This window comes from Podarcis pityusensis (genome assembly GCF_964106645.2).
Source record: "Podarcis pityusensis genome assembly, chromosome: 2".
Lineage (NCBI taxonomy): Eukaryota > Metazoa > Chordata > Lepidosauria > Squamata > Lacertidae > Podarcis > Podarcis pityusensis.
This window is the reverse complement of record NC_138029.1, coordinates 119,909,591-119,934,212: the sequence shown is the minus strand read 5'-3', so window position 1 is coordinate 119,934,212 and position 24,622 is coordinate 119,909,591. Positions and strand designations below refer to the sequence as shown.

Sequence of the window (24,622 nt, the reverse complement as noted above, 5' to 3'; positions counted from 1 at the left end):
TATACAGATTAGGTACTGGTCCACCTACTATTGCCGGCACAGACTGGCAGCAGCTCTTCAGGCGGGTGCGTTTCACCAGCCCTAGCCAGGGCATAGTACGTGTCACTTCAGGAGGTGAAATTTAGGGGATTTTTTTGAGGGGGGAATCAGCAATGGGATTTAAAAATACGCTTCACCCCCAAAGGGTGCACCTTCATTATCTCCAATGACAGCCACAAAAAATGGGTGTGAGGAATTCAAACCTGCTTTTATTTTTGTGAGCGGGCAACTTTTGTAGCAAAGTAAGATTGTCTTCCATAAACGCAGTTTTACCAGTGAGTCCGTAAGTGACTGTGGAGGCCAATTCTGGATCCACACATCCTTCCACAGTGGGGACATTGGTTTCCGGGCAGTTGATCACAGTGAAGGTTTGCCAAATATGCCTTCCTCTTAGCACATTTTCCCCTTTCGTCCTGAGTTCAAGTGTCTTCAAAGCCCATGACACCTTTGGTAAAGGCTGGTCTCCAGCTGGAGCGCTCGCAGGCCAGTGTTTCCCAGTTGTCAGTGTTTATACTACATTTTTAAAGATTTGCCTTGAGTCTTTAAATGTCTTTTGTTGACCACCAGCAAAACGCTTTGCAGTTTTAAGTTCAGAATAGAGTCAACGTTTGATAAAGAAGCACATAAGCTCCTTTCGGAAAACCGAAGACATTGCCTTCTAAAAATAACACGTGAGGCTAAATGATAATTTGGGGGAGGGGGGAATGTAACATATAATGGAGGACCTTGAAAAGGTAAAAGCAGTGATGTCTTCTATGCAGGAAAAGTCTAAGGTTGTGGGTGTGTAACCCATCAAAGGACAGTATATAAGCTAGAAGGAAAAGTTGCAACCACCTCTGCTGCTGCAACTGCTCTCTAGGGCTCAGACCTCCTATGGACTGCTGCCTAGAGCCTAGAGAAGTGTGTGTAACCATAGAAGCTGCTGTAAGTGCTTCTCTTGCCAAATAAAGAGTTAACTACCAGATGTGTGCTTCTTCCTTATCTAGGATGGGCTGTGACAAAGGAGAGGAGAGAGGTGGGAGGCTCATGGAGACAACAGGTACATCAACAGTCCCAACCATGTTCCCAAGATGGGAAGAGCTTGCAGACTTCTTACTCTGAGAATTTCTTACTCCTCCTTACTCCGTTACTTACTCCATGTATTTGTATGCTTCCTTTCCATGATTAAACCGTGTTCAAGGCGGCTTACAGAAACAATCACATAATTCACACCAACAGTTCTAAAAACATAACAAACTTTAGTAGTCACAAACAATAAATGAAAACATCTCAATGAATATACAATAAAATTGGAACAATCCTGCATGATAAGGTCTAGCAACAACAAAAAATCACAAAAACGTAACATCAAATGATAGCCGAATTAAAGCCTCTCATATATTAAAGATAGAAATAATTGGGGGGGGGGGGACCTAGCTAATACTATGTTAACTTTAAAACCAGTTCAACACATCCTAAGACCTGGACGTGCTCAGTTGGTGGAGCATGAGACTCTTAATCTCAGGGTCATGGGTTTGAGCCCCATATTGGGCAAAAGATTCCAGCACTGCAGGGGACTGGACTAGATGACCCTCAGGGTCTCTTCCAACTGTATGATTTTATGAAACACCTGGGAGAATGGAGATGTTTCAAAGGGGTGCTGGAATAAAAGTTAGAGGCTAAAGGGTGGGCTGGCCCTGCCTGGGAGAGACAAGCATAGACTGGATGTTCCCCACTCCTGATGTAGTGTAAGGTGTTCATATACCTTCCACATGCCATACATTCATATGTTTTTCCCATGCTGGAGAGATTGAAAAAAATATTCTTTCTCGTAGCAGAGTTAGCACATTGGTATCAAGCACATTAAAACTTGGTTAGATTTTACATCTGCCCTCATCCACCTTCAAACAATTGTTCCCCATGAAAATACTTAGACTAGAATAAATCTCAGACACATAGCTTTGGAAAAGTGAAGATTTTACTTGCAGAGGTTTAGAAGCTGCAGCAAACAAGTCTCTGTCCATTGGAAGTAAAAGTAAGGAAGAAAAGGTTCTAAGCAATTTAAAAGGAAAATAAATAAGTTATATTACAAAAAGAATTAAGTTTAATTTAATGTAACAGGATGTAGATTTTTATTGAGCTGGGAACCATGCTGGCTACTGGCGTCTTCCAGGAAGGCAAGAGTGAAAGAGAGAGGGAGGAAGAACCAAAGGCTGCTAGGAGTCTCTCCCATGTTAACGAACTGATTTCTGGCTCCGGTTAACAATTTCATGCACACAGGTGTAAGTCAGTAACTGTATATTGCCAAAATAAATTAAAAAATTGTCCAGTAGCACCTTAGAGACCAACTAAGTAGTTCTGGGTATAAGCTTTCGTGTGCATGCACACTTCTTCAGATATGAAGTATATTGCCAGTTTCTCTTCTCTGACAAGCAGATGTGTACATGCAAAGAACATACAAACAGCATGTTAAGTCCCTCCCCCTCAAGAGTCCCATCTTGACCCAAAGCTCCTCACATGTAAAGGTTTGCTCAGTATGTCAGCTGTCTGATGGGACAATAAACTGGTTCCACAATTCCACTCTGGACATGTTCAAAAATGTAGTGATATCTCACCCCAATGTGTTTTGTGCATGCCAGGAATTAATTGGTCCTTGACAGCTTTGTACTGCTGACCTGTATCATCTGGATAAGTTCACATTTACTCAGTCCAAGGTCTGCAGTCTCAGGGCCATGGGTTTGAGCCACACATTAAGCAAAAGATTCCTGGGGGTTGGGCTAGATGACCCTCAGGATCCCTTCCAACCCTACAATTTTATGGTTCTATGAAAGAGCTTACTACTCTAGACAAGTTCCTTAAAGAGGCGGCAGCAGCGGCTGGAGGACTCCCAAGGAGAGAGGAGAGGAAAGGAGACTGATGGAACACGCCGCAAGGGAGGGTGTTTGAAAAAGGGTGAGAGTCTGCCAGGTCGGCAGGCAAGGAGTGACCTAACTGGGCTCCAGAGCCCCACAGGGGTGCCGTAGAAAGAAGGTAGTTCGTCAAGGGAGCCGTGGGACCCAAAAAGGTTGAAAACCTCCGACCTACGTGTTGCCTGAGCCCCATAACCTGATGCTGCAGAGAGACGTTTGGACAAAAAGATTTACTTTCTCATACAGAGTTAGCACAATTGCCGATTGGTACCAAGCACATAGGGACGTGGGCGGTGCTGTGGGTTAAACTACAGAGCCTAGGACTTGCTGATCAGAAGGTCGGTGGTTCGAATCCCCGCTACAGGGTGAGCTCCCGTTGCTCGGTCCCTGCTCCTGTCAACCTAGCAGTTCGAAAGCACGTCAAAGTGCAAGTAGATAAATAGGTACCGCTCCGGCAGGAAGGTAAACGGCATTTCCGTGCACTGCTCTGGTTCGCCAGAAGCGGCTTAGTCATGCTGGCCACATGACCCGGAAGCTGTACGCCGGCTCCCTCGGCCAGTAAAGCGAGATGAGCACCGCAACCCCAGAATCGGTCACGACTGGACCTAACAGTCAGGGGTCCCTTTACCTTTACCTTACCAAGCACATAAAAATGTGGTTAGATTCTATATCTGCCCTCATTCGCCTTTAAACAAATGTTCCCCATGAAAACAGCTGGGCTAGTTTCAGAAGTTACAGCAAAAAAGTCTCCATCCGTTGGCGGTAAAAGCAACGAAGAAAAGGTTCCAAACTGTTTGAAAAGAAAAGAACTGTGTAGTCTTTGTGTTAGCAAAGACGGGGACTGTAGAAAACTCTTGTAGAAAGATTCATTCGTGTGGTTTTCTCGAGCTGGGAGCCATGCCGGGTAATGGTGTCTTTCAGGAAGTCGGAGAGAAAGAGAGAGGGATAAAGAATGGCTGCTAGGAGCAGTTAACTAGAGCTCATTTCTGGCTCAGGTTAATGCTTTCATGCATAAAAGGATGAGTCAGTAACTGAATACCAGAAGGCATTTTGACATTCCATAAATTTACATGGTTTCTCGTATGTGGATTATTTGCTGTTCGGAAAGGTTCCACCCAGCACACTGCTTCTCCCTTGTGTGGACTCTTTGATGTAAAGTAAGGCTACCGCTCCCTCGAAAGACGTTTCCACAGTCTGTGCAGATATATCTTTCCTCCGCTTTGTGGATTCTTTGATGTTTGGCAAGGGTTCCGCCATCCCGGAAGCTCTTTCCGCAGTTCAAGCATTTATATGGTTTCTCCCCTGTGTGGATTCGTTTATGTATACAAAGGGTCCAGCTAGCCCGGAAGCTCTTTCCGCACTCCATGCATTTATATGGTTTCTCCCCTGTGTGGATTCTTTGATGTTTGGCAAGGGTTCCTCTCATATCAAAGCTCTTCCCACACTCCAAACATTTATACTGCTTCTCTCCTGTGCGGGTTCTCTGATGTTCAGTAAAGGTTAAGCTATCATGGAGGCCCTTTCCACAGTCCACATGTCCAGAGTTACAGTGTTTCTCCCCTTTATGGATTATCTGATGGGAAATAAGATGTCCAAGTTGACTGAAACTCTTTCCACACTCCATGCATTTATATGGCTTCTCCCCTGTATGGGTTCTTTGATGGGCAATAAGACTTCCTCTTTGGCTGAAGCTCTTTCCGCACTCCATGCATTTATACGGTTTTTCTCCTGTGTGGGTTCTTCCATGTGCAGTAAGGGAACTGCTTGTACTGAAGCTCTTCCCGCACTCTGTGCATTTGTATGGTTTCTCTCCTGTGTGACTTCTGCTATGTGTATTTAACTGTGATCTATACTGGAATATTTTCTCACACACTGGACACGTAATATTCTTATTATCTTTACAGTCTTCTGGAGGGGTCAGGAGTTCATGGACCTCAGCCCCCTGGGAAGCAGATTGCTTCTTCTGCCTAGGCTTTGATTGGTTTGCCTTGTGCCTTTCTCTTTGATTTCCAAACATTTCTTTCCCCGTATCACGTGTGGTTGTTTCTGACAACGCTATATATGGCGCCTGATAATTCTCATTGTCCTGTCCATCACCTGCATGAGGAGGGGGCAGACAGAAAATGAAGATCCTGTAAAAAGCGCAAATCACTCTGAGTTTCTCCCTCAGTCATCAAACCACTACATCTGCTCTAACCATTGAACCACCCCATCCCTCCCCAACCACTTTCACTATCACCAAACCAACGCCATCCATTGCCAAAAACAAATCTCTCCCTCTCAATCATCAAACCACTCCAACAATCAAACCATTCCACTCGTTACTTCTGCCATCACCAAAACAGCCCATCCATCACCAAAACAGCCAATTCCAACCCCAATTCCATACCAAAGCAACTATATATGAGCAACATCCATCCATCACCAAACCAGCTCCATCCACTCTACACAGAATGTACTACAAAAACACCAGGAGAAGATGAAACTACTCATGGGAGTTCCAATTCAGCAACATCCGGGAGACCACAGGGTTTCTCTCATCCATCTTCTATATCCAACGACTTACCTGTCCTTTTCTTCTGAACCAACAACTCTTCTTTTTCTTCAAACCAGGTGAGGTCTAATTGGGACACCAGAGGCCCTTCTTAATGGGATAAGAAGAAAGCAAAAACTGTTATTGATGCCACCTGTGACTGCAAAAGGTCAAAGAAAATCCGAACCATGTATTCTCTTTTCAGCCCTCCATCTCATCTGCCAGGCTTCAGGGAATCGGATCCCTCCCCCGGTGGCAGTAATTAAGCAGATCAAACAAAAAGAGTGCTCTTACCAGATAAGTTCTTTAATAATCACAGCGAGAGACAAGGAATGCATATCATGCTAAAAAATGGCATTGCTCCCAGTAAAGGTTTACCCCTTCTGTCCCCATTAATCTACATCACTCCTACATTGGGCAATCTGAGCTTGTTTCCGTTGCGCTTTCTGTTCCATCCCTTTCCAAGTCCATCTAGTCTTAGGGGAGGGAGGGGGGTGTGGCGTCAGAAATGATGTCCAAGGACTGAATCTGCCAGCTGTCTCCTGTTCCTCACCCAGTATTTCCCAGCTTTCCCCCTCTGGGCTATGCCGCTCTGCAAACTAAATCAATACTGTCCTCCTGCCCTTGGGAAGGTTCAGGAAAAGGGGGTGGCTCACACCATTCTTCCTCAGTCCAGTCCCTGACACCATCTCAACCTCCCAGATATCTGAAAGAAGACAAGCATAGAGGAGAGCAATGCACAGACCTTAAAACAGGCATAGGCAAACTCGGCCCTCCAGATGTTTTGGGACTACAACTCCCATCATCCCTAGCTAACAGGACCAGTGGTCAAGGATGATGGGAATTGTAGTCTCAAAACATTTGGAGGGCTGAGTTTGGGGAGGTGCCTGCCTTAAAACATCCATTTGGGGTCACCAAAGCTATTTGACCATCATCCATTACTCCACCAGTCACTCCCACCATCGCCAAAGCACTCCATCCATCAACAACCCTCTCAATCGTCAAACTCCTCCCATGACCAGCCACTCCATCCACTCTGCTTAGAAGGTACTACAAAAATGCCAGGAGATGACGAAACCCCTCATGGGAGTTGCATTACTGCAACAAGTAGAAGACCATAGAGTTTCCCCCATCCCTGCTCTATATCCAAGGACTTACCTGCCACTTCCTTCTGGACCAGCAGTTCTTCCTTTTCCTCAGGCCAGGAGATGAGGTCTGATTGGAGCATCAGAGACCCTTCTTGATGGGATTAAAAAAGAAGCAAAAATTGTTATTGATGGCCCATGTGAGTGCAGAAGTTAATAATGATAATACTAATACTAATAATAATAATTTTATTTATACCCCGCCCACCCCAGCCAAGACCGGGCTCAGGGTGGCTAACAACCAATAATAAAAACAAGTTGACTGAAATACAACTTAAAAACAAGATTAGAATACAACATTAAAACATTAAAATGCAGCCTCATCACAGGAGGAGAAAGGAAAAAAGAAAGAGGGGGAGGGAATCAAATTGGCTCCAAGCCAAGGGCCAGGCGGAACAACTCTGTCTTACAGGCCCTGTGGAAAGAAATCAGATCCCGCAGGGCCCTGGTCTCATGAGACAGAGCATTCCACCAGGCCGGAGCCAGTGCTGAAAAGGCCCTGGCTCTGGTTGAGGCTAATCTGACTTCCTTAGGGCCCGGGACCTCTAGGGTGTTGCTATTTATGGACCTTAAGGTCCTCCGTGGGGCATACCGGGAGAGGCAGTACGAGGGTCCTAGGCTTTTTAGGTCCTAGATTTATAGAAAATCCAAACCATGCTGTCTCTTTTCCATACCTCCATTCCAACCCAAAGGACCAGATCTTTGAAACGGGACAGGAATGAGAGAGGGGGAGCACTAGATGGACCTAGAAACATCAGTCTGGTGTCACCAAAGCAACTCCATCTCCATCCATCACTGCACCAGCCACTCCCACAATCACCAAACCACTCCATCTACCACCAAAGCAACCATATCCATCCATCACTGACCCCAACCACATCACCAAAGCAACTGTGGATATAGCAACATCCATCTATCTCCAAACCAACACCATTTATCACCAATTGCTCCATCCACATTTCATGGATTCTTCAGTCAAGATTGCTGCATTGCAGTTGGTTGGACTAGATGACCCTCAGGGTCCCTTCCAACTTGACAATTCTTTGATTCTACATAGAATGTACTACAAAAACACCAGGAGACGACGAAACCACCCATGGGGATTCTAATTTAGCAAGCTCCAAAAAGCCACAGGTTTCCCCGCCCTCCATCTTCTTCTCTACCCAAGGACCTACCTGCCTCTTGTTTCTGGACCAACCACTCTTCCTTTTCTTCAAGCCAGGAGATGAGGTCCGAATGGGGCATCAGTGGCCCTTCTTCATGGAACAAAAAGAAAGAGAGCAAAAAGTGTTATTGACGGCACCCAGGACTGCAAAGGTTTGCAGAAAATCCAAACCATGTACAGAAAATGAACTGGTCAAGTCAGTAATGATACACTGGACAAAGGATCTGGGACGTAATATTCAGATGGCAGATTGGGAAAGGTTATGGAAAACAGACCTGAAATTCACGGCATGTTGTACTCTGAAAGAAAACTATATGAAAAAGATGTACCGGTGGTATTTGACTCCTACCAAGCTGGCAAAAATGTATAGGACAAGTACAAATATCTGCTGGAAATGTAAAGAAAATGTGGCAGTGGACTGCAAGGGAGATGATATATAATGAAATGAAAAAAAATATTTTAAATAACTTTTGTTAAAAAACCAGAAGCTTTTCCATTAGGAATTACAGGTACCAACATCCCAAAGGACCAGAAAAGACTCTTTATGTATGGAACAACAGCCACCCGGATGCTGCTAGCCCAGAGATGGAAAGAAGACAAGGTCCCTACCAGAGAGGAATGGCAAACCAAGCTTACTGAATGGCAAAGCTGACTGGAAAACTCAGGAACCAAGAGGACAAAAGCTTTTCTAAAGAATGGGAAAAGTTTATATGCTAGCTAAGAGACCACTTTAAGCAGATGGAAACATTGGCAGGATTCTGATTTCACTTGTTGTATAACAATTACCATGGATAATATGGATTGATATATATGGATTTTTATAACTTTGCATTGGAAAAAATATATTATTATTACTATTATTATTATTATTCAATCCAAACCATGCTCCCTGAAGTGTGTTTATGTTTTTACTCTGCTGACTATACATTGGGAGTCTGCTCCGAATCAATACAAGCAGAATCAATGACCAAATGTCTGGGTGAAAACTCAAGGGAAAAATCTTCTTTAGCCCAAAATGACCTCAGTAGGCAGCTAAGCTGGGTGGCGCCTGTCTAATTTTGGCAGCTAGCACAGTAAGGCTTGGCTTAGCCAGAACTGACCATGGACTTCTCTCCTATATGGAGAGAACGATGAGGAATTCAAGAAGGTGAGTGCAGAGGGATCTTTACCCAGAGAGGCCAAGTTCCTGTAATTATCCAGCATGACATCTTTGTAGAGTTCTTGTTGGCCTGAATTCAGCAAAGCCCACTCAATCCTGGTGAAGTACACAGCCACCTCCTCAAAGGACACCAAACTCTGAAAAAAGGCGGAAATATCCATAATTCTTATGGTACCTTCCCAAAAAAAGAAAAAGAAAAGAGAAAGAGAGAGAAATATCCAAGGAAGGGAAGTAAAAGATACCGTAATGAGAACCCACCTCCAGAACCACCCCATAGTGAGTCTTTATGTACACCAGGGGTGTCAACAAAAGAGGTTGAAAGACTCTCTCAAAGCAAATCTAAAAAAAAAGGAGTATAAACACTGACAAATAGGAAACATTGACCTGCGAGCACTTCATTTTAATTTTTATTAATTTTTATTGATACAGCAAGAAAAAAGAAAAAACACAAGTACCAAATTACACACAGGAATAACCATAGACACATTATTTTCTTAACAAACAATAAAACACATATTGGTCTTAACACTAAAGACCCAACCTCCCATCTATTCCATATTTCGATTTCATATTACTTATTGCCAATACACACTTTTATCATAATTAAACTTTTTCTTAATATATCTGATTCCTTATATCTACCTTGCAACTATTACTGAAGTTCCTTGAATGCTGCAACAGAATTTAAACTACTATATTTATTTTTCAAATATTCTTTGAAAACCTCCCATTTTGAAACAAATTCCTGTTTTGATTTATTCTTTATTTTTTCTGATAGACCGTCTAATTCGGCATATTCTGTCAGCTTTTGGATCCAATCTTGTATAGAGGGGATTTCATTCCTCTTCCATTTTGCCTGCGAGCGCTTCAATTGGAGAACAGCCTTTAGCAAAAGGGTCATGGGCTTTGAAGATGCTCAGACTCAGGACAAAAGGGAGAAACGTGCTAAGAGGGCTTGGCAAACCCTCACCACAGGTTTGTGCCCAGCTAGAATGTGTCCTTGATGCTTTTTTCCTTGCCTGCTGCTTTTTTTCCTTGCCTGGACGGAGGATAAGAACAGTGTGTGCAAAAAGCATGAGGGTCTGTCGTGACTAGGAATGGCCACCGAGACCATATAACACCGGTCCTGAAAGACCTACAATGGCTCCCAGTACATTTCCGAGCACAATTCAAAGTGTTGGTGCTAACCTTTAAAGCCCTAAACAGCCTCAGCCCAGTATACCTGAAGGAGCGTCTCCACCCCCATCGTTCAGCTCAGACACTGAGGTCCAGCTCCGAGGGCCTCCTGGCGGTTCCCTCACTGCGAAAAGTGAGGTTACAGGGAACCAGGCAAAGGGCCTTCTTGGTAATGGCCCTGTGGAACGCCCTCCCAGCAGATGTCAAGGAAATAAACAACTATTTGACTTTTAGAAGACATCTGAAGGCAGCGCTGTTTAGGGAATTTTTAATGTTTGATGTTTTATTGTGCTCTTAATATTCTGTTGGGAGCTGCCCAGAGTGGCTGGCGATACCCAGTCAGATGGGCAGGGTATAAATAATAAATTATTATTATTATGAAAACCATGCCTGCAAACAGACAAAGCAGGGCTCAAAGTAGGCGCCAGTTAGCTCCTCAGCTTCACTAGGGGGACCCCAATAAGAGGGGAGGCCTCACCGTCTGTGCCCCTGCTGTATGGAGTTATGTTTCTACTCTATTTCTACCATGCTGAGAGAATTTTATGTGCTGCCTCAGAAAACACTAACCGATTAAACAAACGAAGAAGCCACAGGAGGAGACCTCCAGACCCAATTACCTGAGCTGAAGGGAGGGCCATTCCTTCCACTTCATCCCAAAGAGGAGAGGACCTGCGGCATTTTCGACTACCTGCAAAAGTGGCATGGAAAAGGTAGCAGGATAAAACATTTTGTTTTTTCCCTTCAAAATGTACGTGGAAGGAAGGTGGCATGGGTTTGCTCAACTACTTTTTCAAGCTGGTTCTTGAACTGACTGGAAGCAGCTTGTCCATTTTTCAAGCTCCTGAGGAAGGGATGTTTTACTCTGAAGCACCTCTGAGTTCTTTGTTAAGTCGTTTTGGGTCCTTTTTATGAGCAAAGCAGATAATAAATATAAATAGTTATGACTGAGCAACCACAGAGAAGCTCAGTGCTTGGAACGAACAAGATTGTTGTATGTTGGATAAAGGTAAAGAAAGGGACCCCAGACCATTAGGTCCAGTTGTGGCCAACTCTGGGGTTGAGGCGCTCATCTCGCTTTATTGGCCGAGGGAGCTGGCGTACAGCTTCCGGATCATGTGGCCAGCATGACTAAGCCGCTTCTGGCAAACCAGAGCAGCCCACGGAAACGCCGTTTACCTTCCCGCCAGAGCGGTACCTATTTATCTACTTGCAGTTTGACGTGCTTTCGAACTGCTAGGTTGGCAGGAGCAGGGACTGAGCAACGGGAGCTCACCCTGTCGCAGGGATTCGAACCGCCGACCTTCTGATCGGCAAGCCCTAGGCTCTGTGGTTTAACCCACAGCGCCACCCGCGTCCCAAAAAGACTGGCCTCGGATATGTGATTGTAAAACTGTAATTTGAAAAAAAACAAATAATTAAATTAACGGGAAACCAAAAAACCTCACAACAGGGATCACGACTGGGAAGCGTTGCTGTTGTGCTCACAGCTCATGGCCTGCCCACAGGGATCTGCTTAGCCACCTCGAGAACAGGAAGCCGGGCTCGATGCACTTCCTGTATTCTTCAGGCACCCACCTGCTTCTTTCTTCTGGACAAACTCCTCTTCCTCCTCTTCCAACCAGGAGATGAGGCGAGGTTGAGGAAACAGAGGCCCTTCTTTGAGGGAAAAGCAGAAGATACATCATTGTTAGGGGTATGTTTTTCATGGCACCCTATTTAGAACCTGCTAATAAAAACAAGAATTGATGCTTTTGAATTCTGGTGCTGGAGGAGACACCTCAGAGTCCCATGGACTGCAAGGAGATCAAACCTATCCATTCTTAACGAAATCAGCCCTGAGTGATCACTGGAAGGACAGATTGTGAAGCTGAGGCTCCAATACTTTGGCCACCTCATGAGAAGAGAAGACTCCCTGGAAAAGACCCTGATGTTGGGAAAGATGGAGGGCAGAAGGAGAAGGGGACGACAGAGGACAAGGTGGTTGGATAGTGTTCTCAAAGCTACTAACATGAGTTTGACCAAACTACGGGAGGCAGTGGAAGACAGGAGTGCCTGGCGTGCTCTGGACCATGGGGTCACGAAGAGTCGGACATGACTAAACAACAACAAATAAAAATATTCTTGTTTACGTCACTTTTTCCAGGCAAACAAGACAGTTGTCGTGTGTTTCAATCTGGTCTTTAGGGCAGTGTTGGTTTTAATCATTTTTGGAATGGTTTAAATAGTTGTTTTTTTAGCTATTTTCCTGATAATGTTATTGCTTTATTCTTTCTGCAAACTGCTTTGAGGTTCTTTTTCTTTAACGTTTTAAGTGGTCAATGGGTTTGGGGAAACAAACATACACATCTCTCAACCAAAGGATGCTTACCCAGAGAAGCCAATTCCTCATAATTCTCCAGCAGGACTTCCCTGTAGAGAGCCTTCTGAGCTGGACCCAGGAGCGCCCACTCTTCCTGGGTGAAATATACTGCCACCTCCTCAAAAGACACCAGAACCTGGAGGAAAACGGAAGGCAGTTCCTATCACACACACAAAACTGTGCAATGTAACATAAGCGGTCAAGTACAACACTTCCTGTTTCCTCCCTGTTTGAATTCTTCAGTGCAAGGTAAAGGAGTGACTGCCACTGAAGCTCTTTCCACATTTGAAACATTTGTAGGGTTTCTCCCCTGCATGAATTCAGTAAGGGCACCGTTGCAACGGAAGCTCTTTCCACACTCCCAGCATTTATAAGGTTCGTCCCCTCCATGAGTTTGTTGATGTCTAGTAAGCAGGCTGCTGCGAGTGAAACTCTTTGCATATTCAAAGCATTTATAAGGTTTGTCCCATGTGCACTCTTTGATGTGAAGTAAGAGTTGAGCAATAACCAAATCTACTTCCACACATTGTACATTCATACTTTTTCTCCTCTCTGTGAATTTGATTTTCACCACCCTGAGACGTACCTGAATTACCCTCTGGCTTCTGCTTTCGTCTTCCCTCTTGCCTGCTGCCTCCATCTTGAACCCTCAGCTTCCTTTGCTCCACCTGCTCTTTGGATCCTTTCGGTGACACTTCTGCCAGCATCCCTTCAACATCTCCTGATGGAATAAAAAGGCAAACTGATAAAATGCTGAAGGAGCGTCTTCACCCCTATCATTCAGCCTGGACACTGAGATCCGAGGGTCTTCTGGCGGTTCTCTCACTGCACAAAGTGAAGTTACAGAAAACCAGGCAGAGGGTCTTCTCGGTAGTGGCACCCGCCCTGTGGAAAGCCCTCCCATCAGATGTCACGGAAATAAATAAGGCCTCAGTCATACTGGACTTTAATGTGGACCTGAAGTTGTTTGTTTCTCTATTCTTTTTTTCCACTTTTGCCCGGAATGCTCTTGCAGAAACTGCTGTACTTAACAGAAACATAATTTTTTGCCCTTGCAAGCATAGCAGTTAGCAAAAGAAAAGTGCAGGAAAGAGAGGAAATTAAACAGCAGCCCTTGATGCAAGCGCCAAAATTTTGGTTTGGACTGACAAACATTCATATAGCTTTTGTTTTGCTTTGTTTTAGAGTGCCTTTGATTTTTGTATCATATTGTAGATTGCTTTGAGTTTACTTTTCATAAAAAGTGACTAAATGTAACTAATAATAATAATAATAATAATAATAATAAACACCTGCCACTTTGGGATTAAGCGTTATATAAATCTCCTAAAGGCAGAAAATTGCAAACAGTACCGAGGAGGCCTTTTGTTTTTGGTCCCCCGTGCGTAGTTGGAGCGCATATAAATGCTCCCTGCCTCTGTTCCCCGTCTCAGCAATTGCGCATCAATTGAGTGCACCTAAGATGGTCACTGCCTGTACCATGGACCAATGTTTTACTCTGAACTATATTATAAGGAAATATACTAAGAATATTAAGAAAAATTGAAACAGAGAAATGTCAAATTGCCAACATCAACTGCAGACCTGCTATTTATACAAGAACAACACAGAAATGAAGCTCAGAGTAGGCTTAAATGACAGTAAGACTAATGCTTTAGGAACGTTGTGAGGAGTGAAGCAAGGCTGCATTCTGCCTTCCACTCATTTCCACTTCTGTATTAATCATTTGCCTGGCGTGCTTTGGTCCATGGGATCACGAAGAGTCTGACACGACTAAACAACAACAAAATTAATCATTTGGTGCCGTGTTTAGGCAATACAAACTCCCCGTGTCCAAGAATTAGGAACAGAAAGAACTCAATATTGATGTACGCTGGTGATATAGTATTCCACTCACTTTTCTGACTGGGCCTCAAAAATAACTTGGAGGTGTTCAGCACATAGTGTAACAAGAAAGCCTGCCGATAAATTAACAGAAGGCCAAGATTATGATTTTCTGGCCAACAAGAGTATAAATGGTGCTTAGATCAGCCAGCTACAGAACAAACTTGCTCGTTTAGGTACCTGGATATACAGTGGTACCTCAGGTTAAGTACTTAATTCGTTCCGGAGGTCTGTTCTTAACCTGAAACTGTTCTTAACCTGAAGCACCACTTTAGCAAATGGGGCCTCCCGCTGCTGCCACGCCGCCGGAGCACGATTTCTGTTCTCATCCTGAAGCAAAGTTCTTAACCCGAGGTACTATTTCTGGGTTAGCGGAGTCTGTAACCTGAAGCGTCTGTATTCTGAAGCGTATGTAACCCGAGGTACCACTGTACCCTTTATTGAAAGGCAGTGAAAGCCAAAGCACAGAAAACTACTGTGGCACAGAAAACTGAAATGCAGTTGTGGCATGAATATATCTTAAATGTACAGCTCTGGTCTTTTATGGCAAGTGTGCAAGTAATGGGGCTGGATATGTCTTAGCCCCAATTAAGAGTGTTAAGACTGTCAAATTTGCAGTCAAGAGAAAAGGACATTCTGTGGCAGCCCTTCAAGTTCTCTAGGAAGGGAAACTTACAATTTAAGGGTGATCCATTCAAAGTCTCCCGCTTCCTCTCCCAGGAGAGGACGACCTTTCCCCGTCGCCCCTTAGTTCCCTCCAGGAGGGACGGGGCTCCATCCCTTTTGCGCCTCTTCCTCCTGGCATCCTCCTCCCTCTCGCCCCCCAATTCCGCCCCTTGACCTGGCGACTCCCCCCAGTTACCCGCCTCCAGCGCCTCTGCGAGGACGGACAGACGCAGCCGCGCCCACTTCCACCGGAACAGGAAGCGGAAGCTCCTCCTCTCCCGCCAGCATTCCGTTCCGCTCTAGGAACGGCAGCCCTGTCGCTGCTGTTAACCGTTTCGAAGCCTCTTGGTTGCTCCCACTTGTTCTCTTGGTCTCCAAAGCAACAAAAGGGCAAAAATATTGTTTAGAAATAAAACTTCGTATTCCAAAAAACACATCGCCTATTTTTTTTTAATGTGTTGAGGTGTGTATGTGTGTGTTTGCACATCTGAAGGCAATCCTGTTTAGGAAAGTTTTTAATTTTGATGTTTTATCGTGCTTTTAATATTCTGTTGGGGAAAACCCAGCCAGATGGGCGGGATATAAATAAAGGATGATGATGATGATGATGATGATGATGATGATGATGACGCACGGCTCCAGCCAGCAGAGGGCAGGTGCGGAGACCGGCAGATCGCCCGGGGAAAAGGCACTTTGCACTTTCCTAGGAATCCCACCAAAGCTCCTCCTCTTCCTCCCTCCTTCCCGCCCTTTCTCAACCTCTCTTTCTCTTTTTATGCAAGATCCATGGCGTAGGCATGAAATCTGCAGCCGGCCTTGCAAATACAAATAAACTGTAAGTAACGCGGGTGGCGCTGTGGGTAAAAGCCTCAGCGCCTAGGACTTGCCGATCGAAAGGTCGGTGGTTCGAATCCCCGCGGCGGGGTTTTATTTGACATTTCAAGCAATGCTAGATGCGTGGGTGAGATAGAACTGGGGAACGGGGTGGATGCCGCTTCCAAATTTGAAACTCGGCTGCAAACCGAGTTTAGGGAAGCTTTTAATGTTTAATAAGTTACTGTATTTTAGTGTTTTGTTGGCAGCCGCCCAGGGTGGCTGGGGAAACCCAGCCAGATGGGCGGGGTATAAATAATAAATTATTATTATTATTATTATTATTATTATTATTATTATTATTATTATTACAACAAACCATCAACCAGCCAAGGAAAAAACCTCAATAATCTTGAGTTCAGACCATCAGTTAACCGTTCACCTCGCTCAGCGTTGCCTGCGCGGACTGGCAGCGGCTATCCGGGATTTCCGTGTGTGTGTGTGTGTGTTTGTCTGCCCCACTTTTGCATGCAAAGTGTGTCCCTCTGCCCATGAACTGTGGTCTCTTCCGTTGCAAACGAAGCGAGATTCCCTCGGGGTTCAAAAGGGCGAGCTGCTTCAGTAGGAGCGAAGGAAGCTGACTTGCACCCCTTGGCTCAACTAGTATTGGCTGCACTGGCCGGCAGGGGATGTCCAGGGAAAGGAGGCAGCCGCTCATATCCCAAACCCCCATTCAGCCCCAAGGGGAGGTGTGAGGAGTGCAGAGTGCCTTTGAATGCAAAGGAGATCCCATGACAGGAAGGGAGAAGGAGGAAGGGAATGCAGAGCAGGAGAGGGGGCTTTGGAGTGGAAGAAAAATTCCCTATTTAGAGGGATAATTCCTCTTGATACCTTGGCCTTCATTTCCCTATACCTTGACCGCCTTCTTCTTCTTCTTCTTCTTCTTCTTCTTCTTCTTCTTGCCCTGTTGTAGTTATTATTATTATTATTATTATTATTATTATTATTCCTGGGCAAAGGTTTAAATTTGCTTTTAGAGGTGCTACCTGACTGGTTTTAAGAAAAGAAGCTTAAAAAACTAAAGCCATCTCCAAGGTCTCTTTCCTCCCCTCCACCTCGCCTTCTGCTGCAGAGACTAACAGGAAAAGCTAAAAATAACTTTCTTCTTTGTCGAAAAATATTAAAAAATTGTCCAGTAGCACCTTAGAGACCAACGACCAGCTACGTTTGTTTGTTGTTGTTGTTGTTTAGTCGTGTCCGACTCTTCGTGACCCCCTGGACCAGGCACTCCTGTCTTCCACTGCCTCCCGCAGTTTGGTCAAACTCATGCTGGTAGCTTCGAGAACACTGTCCAACCATCTCGTCCTCTGTCGTCCCCTTCTCCTTGTGCCCTCCATCTTTCCCAACTTCAGGGTCTTTTCCAGGGAGTCTTCACTTCTCATGAGGTGGCCAAAGTATTGGAGCCTCAGCTTCAGGATCTGTCCTTCCAGTGAGCACTCAGGGCTGATTTCCTTAAGAATAGATAGCTTGGATCTTCTTGCAGTCCATGGGACTCTCAAGAGTCTCCTCCAGCACCGTAGTTCAAAAGCACCCATTCTTCGGCGATCAGCCTTCTTTATGGTCCAGCTCTCACTTCCATACATCACTACTGGGAAAACCATCGCTTTAACTATACGGACCTTTGTTGGCAAGGTGATGTCTCTCTTTTTAAGTTTGTTAGTTGGTCTCTAAGGTGCTACTGGACAATTTTTTAATTTTTTTCCGACTACGTCAGACCAACACCTACCTGAATCTTTCTTCTTTGTGTGAACAGAACTTTGTTTTAGGAACAGCCAGCTTGTCAGAAGAAGTGCTTCAAAACAAAGAGAGATAGAGGGGGAACAGAAGGCGTCGGTTTTTTGGTAAGAAGGGAGAAAATAAAGATAAGAGAAAGAGTCACATCTAGTGGATATAGGAAACATTATATATGAGAAAAAAAATAAATTTTGAAAAAAATGAATGCCAGCAGGCAATGGCTTTAAGTGAAGAATTATGCCCTTATAAATACAAATATCTGGAAATCCCAAAGGGGCTGCAAGGTTGTAGCTCTCAGACATGATATTTTATACCCCCTGAACTAACATATATTCATAAGCTAACCGGTCACATAATTACAACACCATTTCCCACAACAGTCACAACCCACCCATATGATTTCCAACCAACCAGGAATTATTATTACTATTAATTAGATTTGTATACCGCCCTATAACCGCAGGTCTCAGAGCAGAATCCATTAGCTGTTCTTACAAACCCACCCTAACTTCTCATTAAGCTAATGTGCTGTTACCTATTTATTTTTCAGTGTCCTGTTTATTATTTACTATATTCAATTAGATGCATACCAATATTGCTTTCATTATATGTGAATAATATAGCCGTCATACTAGTGTCCTAAGCAGTTTTTGTGCAGTGAGGAAAGGGGAGAAAACTGAATTAAGGGAGGCAGCTAAATAGCCTTTATCCCTAACACGATCCTTGGTTTCTGGTTCAAACTCCTGATGCAGTGTTATTGTTTTTTTTAATCCTATGCAGTGGATGTGCAGGAGAGTGAGACTTGTCAGGCGCTGCTTCTTTGGGAAGGAGCAAGTATAACATGAAGAAACAAATATTTAAAAATCAGCAGGAATGAAAAGAGGAGTGGAAGAAATTCTGAGCTGCTTGAGGTGTTGATGCCCATGAATTCCTGCGCCCGCAAGAAGGTTTTGAACTGAACAGAAGGGAAGAGTATCCAGTCTTGGGGAAAATATTGAAATATAAATTAAATAGACACTGCAGAACCCACAGAAGGGAGAACACCATATAAATGAGGAGGAGCTTCAGTTGCAGTCCTGCCCTAAGGATAAGAGATTCCAGACTGGAAGAATGCTTATAAACACATGAATGGTACAAAGAGTTTCAGTTGTAGTGAAAACCATACTTCACATCAAACTGTAGAGTGAGGGAAGAAAGAAGTATCTTTACTTCCTTTTTAAAATCTTGAACTCCTAGGATACCCACCTTCTTTTCATTTTTCCCATAATGGCCGATTTCTGACAGTCTTCTGACATTGAGGAAAAACAGGTTGGAAGAGAGATGGCGGGAAAGAAAAGGGGTCGAAAGAGGAATGTGGGAAACCAGAGAAATAAAACCTCTACTTCTCAGAGCACCAACGTCCGCAAACTCCCTGTTCCACAAGACCACAAGAGAAGAAGGGAAAAGTGCCCAGACTGTGGGAAGACATTCACATCTATATCAAATTTAAACAGACACTGCAAAATCCACACAAGGGGGGAGATCTATAAATGCGAAGAGTGTGGAAAGAGCTTCAGTGAAAGGCAAGACCTTACTTCACATCAGAGAACTCACAGAGTTGAGAAGCGATATGAATGTGTGGAGTGTGGAAAGAGCTTCAGTTGTATCAAAATCCTCACTATACATCAAAGAACTCACACAGGGGAGAAGCCATATCACTGTGTGGAGTGTGGAAAGAGATTCAGTCAAACAGGAGCCCTTACCATCCATCAAAGAATCCACACAGGGGAGAAGCCATATGATTGTATAGAATGTGGGAAGAGCTTCAGAGATGCTGGAAAACTTGCGATGCACCTAAGAACCCACACAGGGCTGAAGCCATATGAATGTATGGAGTGTGGAAAACACTTCGCTCAGAGAGGAGCCCTTAACGTACATCAAAGAACTCACACAGGTGAGAAACCATATGAATGCCTGGTGTGTGGAAAGTGCTTCTGTCAGAAAGGAGCCCTTACTGTCCATGAAAGAAGCCACACTGGGGAGAAACCATATGAATGCATGGAGTGTGGGAAAAGCTTCAGTCAACAGGCACACCTCATTTTACATCAGAGAACACACAAGGGGGAGAAACCATATAAATGTAAGGAATGTGGAAAGAGCTTCTCTTGTACTTCAGTACTCAACAAACATCAAACAATCCACACAGCATCGAGGCCCTTTGAATGTGTGGAGTGTGGAAAGAAGTTCAGAAACAGGAGCTATCTAACTAGACATTTAAAAATACACATAGGGCTAAAACCATATAAATGTTTGGAATGTGGAAAGAATTTCGGCCATAGCGGAAGCCTTGTTCTCCATCAAAGAATCCATACAGGGGAGAAACCATATAAATGTATGGAGTGTGGGAAGAACTTCCGTTGCAGTGGAAGCCTTAGTTCCCATCAAATCAGTCATACAGGGGAGAAGCCGTATGGGTGTGTAGAATGCGGAAGGAGGTTCAAATATAGCTCAAATCTTTTCCAGCATAAAATAGCTCATGCAGGTTTGAAGCCATATGAATGCGATAAGTGTGGGAAAAGCTTCAGCCAGAGACAACTCCTTACTGTACATCAAAGAAGCCACACAGGGGAGAAACCTTTTGAATGCACGCAGTGTGGAAAGAGCTTCAGTAAGAAACACTATCTTATTATACATCTAAGAATCCACACAGGGGAGAAACCATATAAATGTGTTGAGTGTGGAAGGAGCTTTACCGTTGGCAGCTCTCTTTCTCTTCATGAAAGAACCCACACAGGGGAGAAGCCATATAAATGTGAGGAGTGTGGAAAGAGCTTCACTATAAAAGGAAACCTAACTACGCACGAAAGAATCCACACAGGCGTGAAACCATTTAAATGTGTGGAATGTGGAAGGTGCTTCGGTTGCAGCGGAAGCCTTAAGAAGCATCAAAGAATCCACACAGGAGTGAAGCCATATAAATGTGAGGAGTGTGGAAAGAGCTTCAGCCAAACAGGAAGTCTTACTACCCATCAAAGAACCCATGCAGGGGCGATGCCATATGAATGCAAGGAGTGTGGAAAGAGCTTTTGTCTTAAATCACTTCTTGCTCAACATCAAAGAACCCACACAGGGGAAAAGCCATTTAAATGTGAGGAGTGTGGAAAGAGCTTCACTATAAAAGGAAACCTAACTGCACACAAAAGAATCCACACAGGCGTGAAACCATTTAAATGTGTGGAATGTGGAAAGTGCTTCAGTTGCAGCGGAAGCCTTAAGAAGCATCAAAGAATCCACACAGGAGTGAAGCCATATAAATGTGAGGAGTGTGGAAAGAGCTTCAGCCAAACAGGAGGTCTTACTAAGCATCAAAGAACCCATACAGGGGCGAAGCCGTATGAATGCAAGGAGTGTGGAAAGAGCTTTCGTCTTAAATCAAAACTTTCTCAACATCAAAGAAACCACTAAGGGGAGAAACTATTTACACAAGTGTGTGATTAAATCCTTTTCTTAATAAGGCCTCTTTTTAAAAAAATGTCTTTTTATTGAAGCTTTAAAGAAGAGATACAAAGATTAGTATCAAATACAAAATATCTTTTTAAAATACAAAAAGGCAAAAGAGAGAAAGAAGGAGGGAGGGATTCCAATTCCTTCTTTGTCAGCTATATATAAACAATTATTCAAAATTTTCACTCCAAAATTATACTTTCCATAAACCTGTATATTGTTCAATCTCCAAACCTAGATATCACAAGTTCATTCCCCCCACCCACAAAAAGCCCATAAGGGGTTTCCAATAATTATTAAATAAGAATGATTTTTCTGTGATTAAGCACGTCAGCTTTGCTATCTCAGCCAAGTCCAGTAATTTCCACGCTTCCTCCATAGCAGGTAATGTTAAATCTTTCCATCTTTCTGCATAATAAAAGTCTTGCTGCTATAATCATGTAGTCAAATAATCGTCCACAATCATTTTCTAATTGCATATCCATTAGTCCTGGAAAGAAGGTCTTGCTTCAATTGAACATTAACTTCTAAAATCTTCTGCATCAATTTATATATTTGTATTTCTTAGCGTTTTTACATTTTGTTGGGGGGGGACTAGGAGACCAAGTCTTACAGCAACATTTTGATACTAGGCTGAAAATGGTCAATACAGATGTAATTGTGTTGAAAGAGATTCCCCTGAAGAGTCCCCATAAGAGAAAAGACTAATTATTTTTTACAGGTAAACTGAAACAGAAAAGAATCCAGCTTAGATGGAACATACCAGAGGGAGTAATTTTTACTTCTGAAGAACAAAGATTTATGGACAAATTTAAATCTGAAATTGAATAAACACAAATACAAGATGGGGCCAGGAAATCACAGCAATCACAACAGAAAGTGGAGATTTGAAGATACGAAATTGGGTGATAAAGGAATGGACTAAATAACTTGCTTAGCTAGGGATATTTCATAATTTGAAGGGGGAAAATTGCATGTAGAATTGTTTACAAGGAACACAGGGGAAAGGGTATAAACTATTTGAATAAAAAAGAATCTAGGTGAGGACTAACAGGACTGAAGAAAAGAAAGTGAGTTGTTTTATATATACATTCTCAACTCTGTTGATACTTTCTGGTGAACAAGGTATGTATGTTGGACAAACTTTGGTTGTAGGCCTCCATACCCCAAATGAAGAAAAAACAGCATTTTATAAATATACTTTGGTTATCTAAAACACTGGCTACTGGGGTTGATAAAGTTGACATATTACCATAGATTTATTCAGATCACAATCCAGTTATAGTGACTTTTAAAAAGAAAAAATGGTTTCTTTAGATGGTGACTCATTGAAATGTAGCTGCAACAGGAAAAGGTTGTGCAGGACTGCAAACAGAAGCTAAAATAATTCTTTGAGAATAATTCAGGTAAGGACATAGGGATACAAATGGTTGGGGATGCAAGCAAACCTTTTGTACAAATAATTCTGCCTGAGATTAGACAAGAGGGGAAATAGTTGGAATGTTCTCCAACTTAAAGAAATATTACTTGACAAATTAAGATGCTGCAAAGACAGTTTTCTATGCTTGCAATGTCTATCTTGCAGAAATTATATTGAATTGAGCTGTACATATTTTTTTATTTCCTAATAAACTAGGCAATGTTCGGTGTATAAGCTGCGGAAGGAGAGAGGAAAGCTATATTAAAATTGCAAGAAGGAAATGCCGTAATAACAGATAAGACAAATATGAAAAAAGCATTCCATCAATATTATTCTAAGTTGTATAAAGGTCGATTTCTTTTTTTGAAAAAAAAGAAGATGAATACTTACAGAGACAGCATTTACCAAAGATTTCAGTTTCTCAAAGACACATTGTGAATGGTCATATAGCTATTCTGGAATTATCTGAGGCCATCAAGAAGGAAAAGCGCCAGATCAGCTATTGGCTTATTATTATAAATGTTTTGAAGATGAGCTTTCACAACCTTTGCAACGGACTATGAACAATATTTTACCGAGTGGTAAGGTACCAGATAGTTGGAGAGAGGCCAACATTACACTTATACCTAAAGAGGCTAATTTTTGTTGTTTAGTCGTGTCCGACTCTTTGTGACCCCATGGACCAGAGCATGCCAGGCACTCCTGTCTTCCACTGCCTCCCGCAGTTTGGTCAAACTCATGCTGGTAGCTTTGAGAACACTGTCCAACCATCTCGTCCTCTGTCGTCCCCTTCTCTTTGTGCCCTCCATCTCTCCCAACATCAGGGTCTCTTTTATATGCCTGTTTTTGTCCATGGAGTTTTCTTGGCAGGGATACTGGAGTGGCTTGCCGGTTCCTGCTCCAGGTGGATCACGTTTAGTCCCAATGCCCCACTATGACCTGTCTGTCTTGGGTGGCCCTGCACGGCATAGCTCATAGCTTCTCTTGAGTTATTCAAGCCCTTTCACCACGACAAGGCAGTGATCCATGAAGGAGAAGAGGCTCATTAAATGGATAAAATTGATTTATACATCACAGACAGCTCAGATAATTGTTAATGGAGAATTGACAAAACCCTGCGAGATACAAAAGGGGACTAGACAAGGCTGGCTGTTTTCCCTGTTCCTTTTCATTTTGGTCTTGGAAGTTTTGCTTAGACACATTAGGCAAGATGAGAAAATGATAAAGATTTAAAATGGAACTTTTAAGCTACAGACCTTTGCTGGTGCTTGTTATGCAGCGACAGACTGGCTTCAATATCACCAATTAAAAGTAAATGTTCAAATTAGCTAGGCAAAATGGTTTTATGAACCGGAGTTCACAATTTGAAAGGGATCTGATAGAAAAGGTGGATATACTTTCTTTGGTATAGACCAGAGACAGACGATGAGCATGTTGTTGCAAAAATGTATCAGCATTTGTTGAAATCTGAAATTCAAGACGTAGTTAAGTAAGGCATGCGTGGTTAAATGGGCAAAAAATGGTTATAACATACAGATGGAACAGTGGCAACATCTGGACCAAAGGGCCAAAATTTACATTGTATTCTGATCTTAAAAGAGAAATTTTATAAAATGAGGTTCTGTTGGTATTTAAAACCTGTGAGATAATTTGGAAGGTAGAAAGGAGTTCCAAATGTTTGTTGGAAGTTTGAAAAATAAGAAGGGACATTTTACTGTGCATGGTGGACATGCAAAAAAGCTTAATAAGACTACTTTGAGACAATTTGGTGACCCTGCGGGGCCGTTGTGTTCAAGTCAGCAACAGAGGGGGGTTGGAGAGGCTGTCCTGGGCTTCCCTCCTTCATCACAGAAGTGACCTCAAACAGAGAGTAGCCAGACATTGTTATGCTGCAGGGGACCCAGAAGCAGAAGTCTTTTCGAGACAAAATTCTTGGGAGGAGGGTGGCTGGGGGTGCAGGTTTGCATAGGGGGCTCAAAACCTTGTGGAGTTGCCATGCTTATAATTAAGAAATGTTCACTTGTTATTAATAAAATTTTGATAGATCCTAAAGGGAAGTATTCAGTGCTTTTTTTCTAGGGGTATGCATGCTCCTAAA

General features: G+C 43.3%; 2 protein-coding genes across 6 annotated transcripts; one reads left to right on the top strand and one right to left on the bottom strand.

The window, feature by feature from the left end:
- Positions 1-1,978: 1,978 nt before the first annotated feature.
- LOC308469636 (uncharacterized protein) lies at positions 1,979-15,328 on the bottom strand. Of its 4 annotated transcripts, none has more exons than XM_080992375.1 (10): positions 15,211-15,328; positions 13,051-13,185; positions 12,474-12,600; positions 11,681-11,761; positions 10,723-10,793; positions 8,940-9,066; positions 7,781-7,861; positions 6,619-6,699; positions 5,494-5,571; positions 1,979-5,024 (listed from the first exon to the last, which is right to left on the bottom strand). In XM_080992375.1, exons 2-10 carry the CDS (start codon positions 13,102-13,104, stop codon positions 3,994-3,996), a joined length of 1,731 nt encoding a protein of 576 aa, XP_080848501.1. In that variant the 5' UTR covers positions 13,105-13,185; positions 15,211-15,328; the 3' UTR covers positions 1,979-3,993. The 4 variants fall into 4 exon arrangements, with proteins under 4 accessions (XP_080848501.1, XP_080848502.1, XP_080848500.1 ...); XM_080992376.1 differs by lacking the exon at positions 15,211-15,328 and adding an exon at positions 15,025-15,181 and having other exon boundaries at positions 13,060-13,185; XM_080992374.1 differs by lacking the exon at positions 15,211-15,328 and adding an exon at positions 15,025-15,180.
- Positions 15,329-15,501: 173 nt separating this feature from the next.
- Positions 15,502-21,114, top strand: LOC308469474 (uncharacterized protein). 2 transcript variants are annotated; one of them, XM_080991985.1, is made up of 3 exons: positions 15,502-15,849; positions 17,641-17,728; positions 18,402-21,114. In XM_080991985.1, the coding sequence occupies exon 3, from the start codon at positions 18,942-18,944 to the stop codon at positions 21,063-21,065; it is 2,124 nt and encodes a 707-aa protein (XP_080848111.1). In that variant the 5' UTR covers positions 15,502-15,849; positions 17,641-17,728; positions 18,402-18,941; the 3' UTR covers positions 21,066-21,114. The 2 variants fall into 2 exon arrangements, with proteins under 2 accessions (XP_080848111.1, XP_080848110.1); XM_080991984.1 differs by lacking the exon at positions 17,641-17,728.
- Positions 21,115-24,622: the final 3,508 nt, after the last annotated feature.

Coding starts and splice junctions, on each gene's coding strand:
- LOC308469636 (XM_080992375.1), bottom strand. CDS start 13,104: ATGGAGGCAGCAGGCAAGAGGGAAGACGAAAGCAGAAGCCAGAGGGTA. Junction 12,601..13,050: donor GAAGCCAGAGGGTAATTCAG/GTACGTCTCAGG, acceptor GTTTTCCTCCAG/GTTCTGGTGTCTTTTGAGGA. Junction 9,067..10,722: donor TGGCCCTCCCTTCAGCTCAG/GTAATTGGGTCT, acceptor GCCTTTTTTCAG/AGTTTGGTGTCCTTTGAGGA.
- LOC308469474 (XM_080991984.1), top strand. CDS start 18,942: ATGGCGGGAAAGAAAAGGGGTCGAAAGAGGAATGTGGGAAACCAGAGA.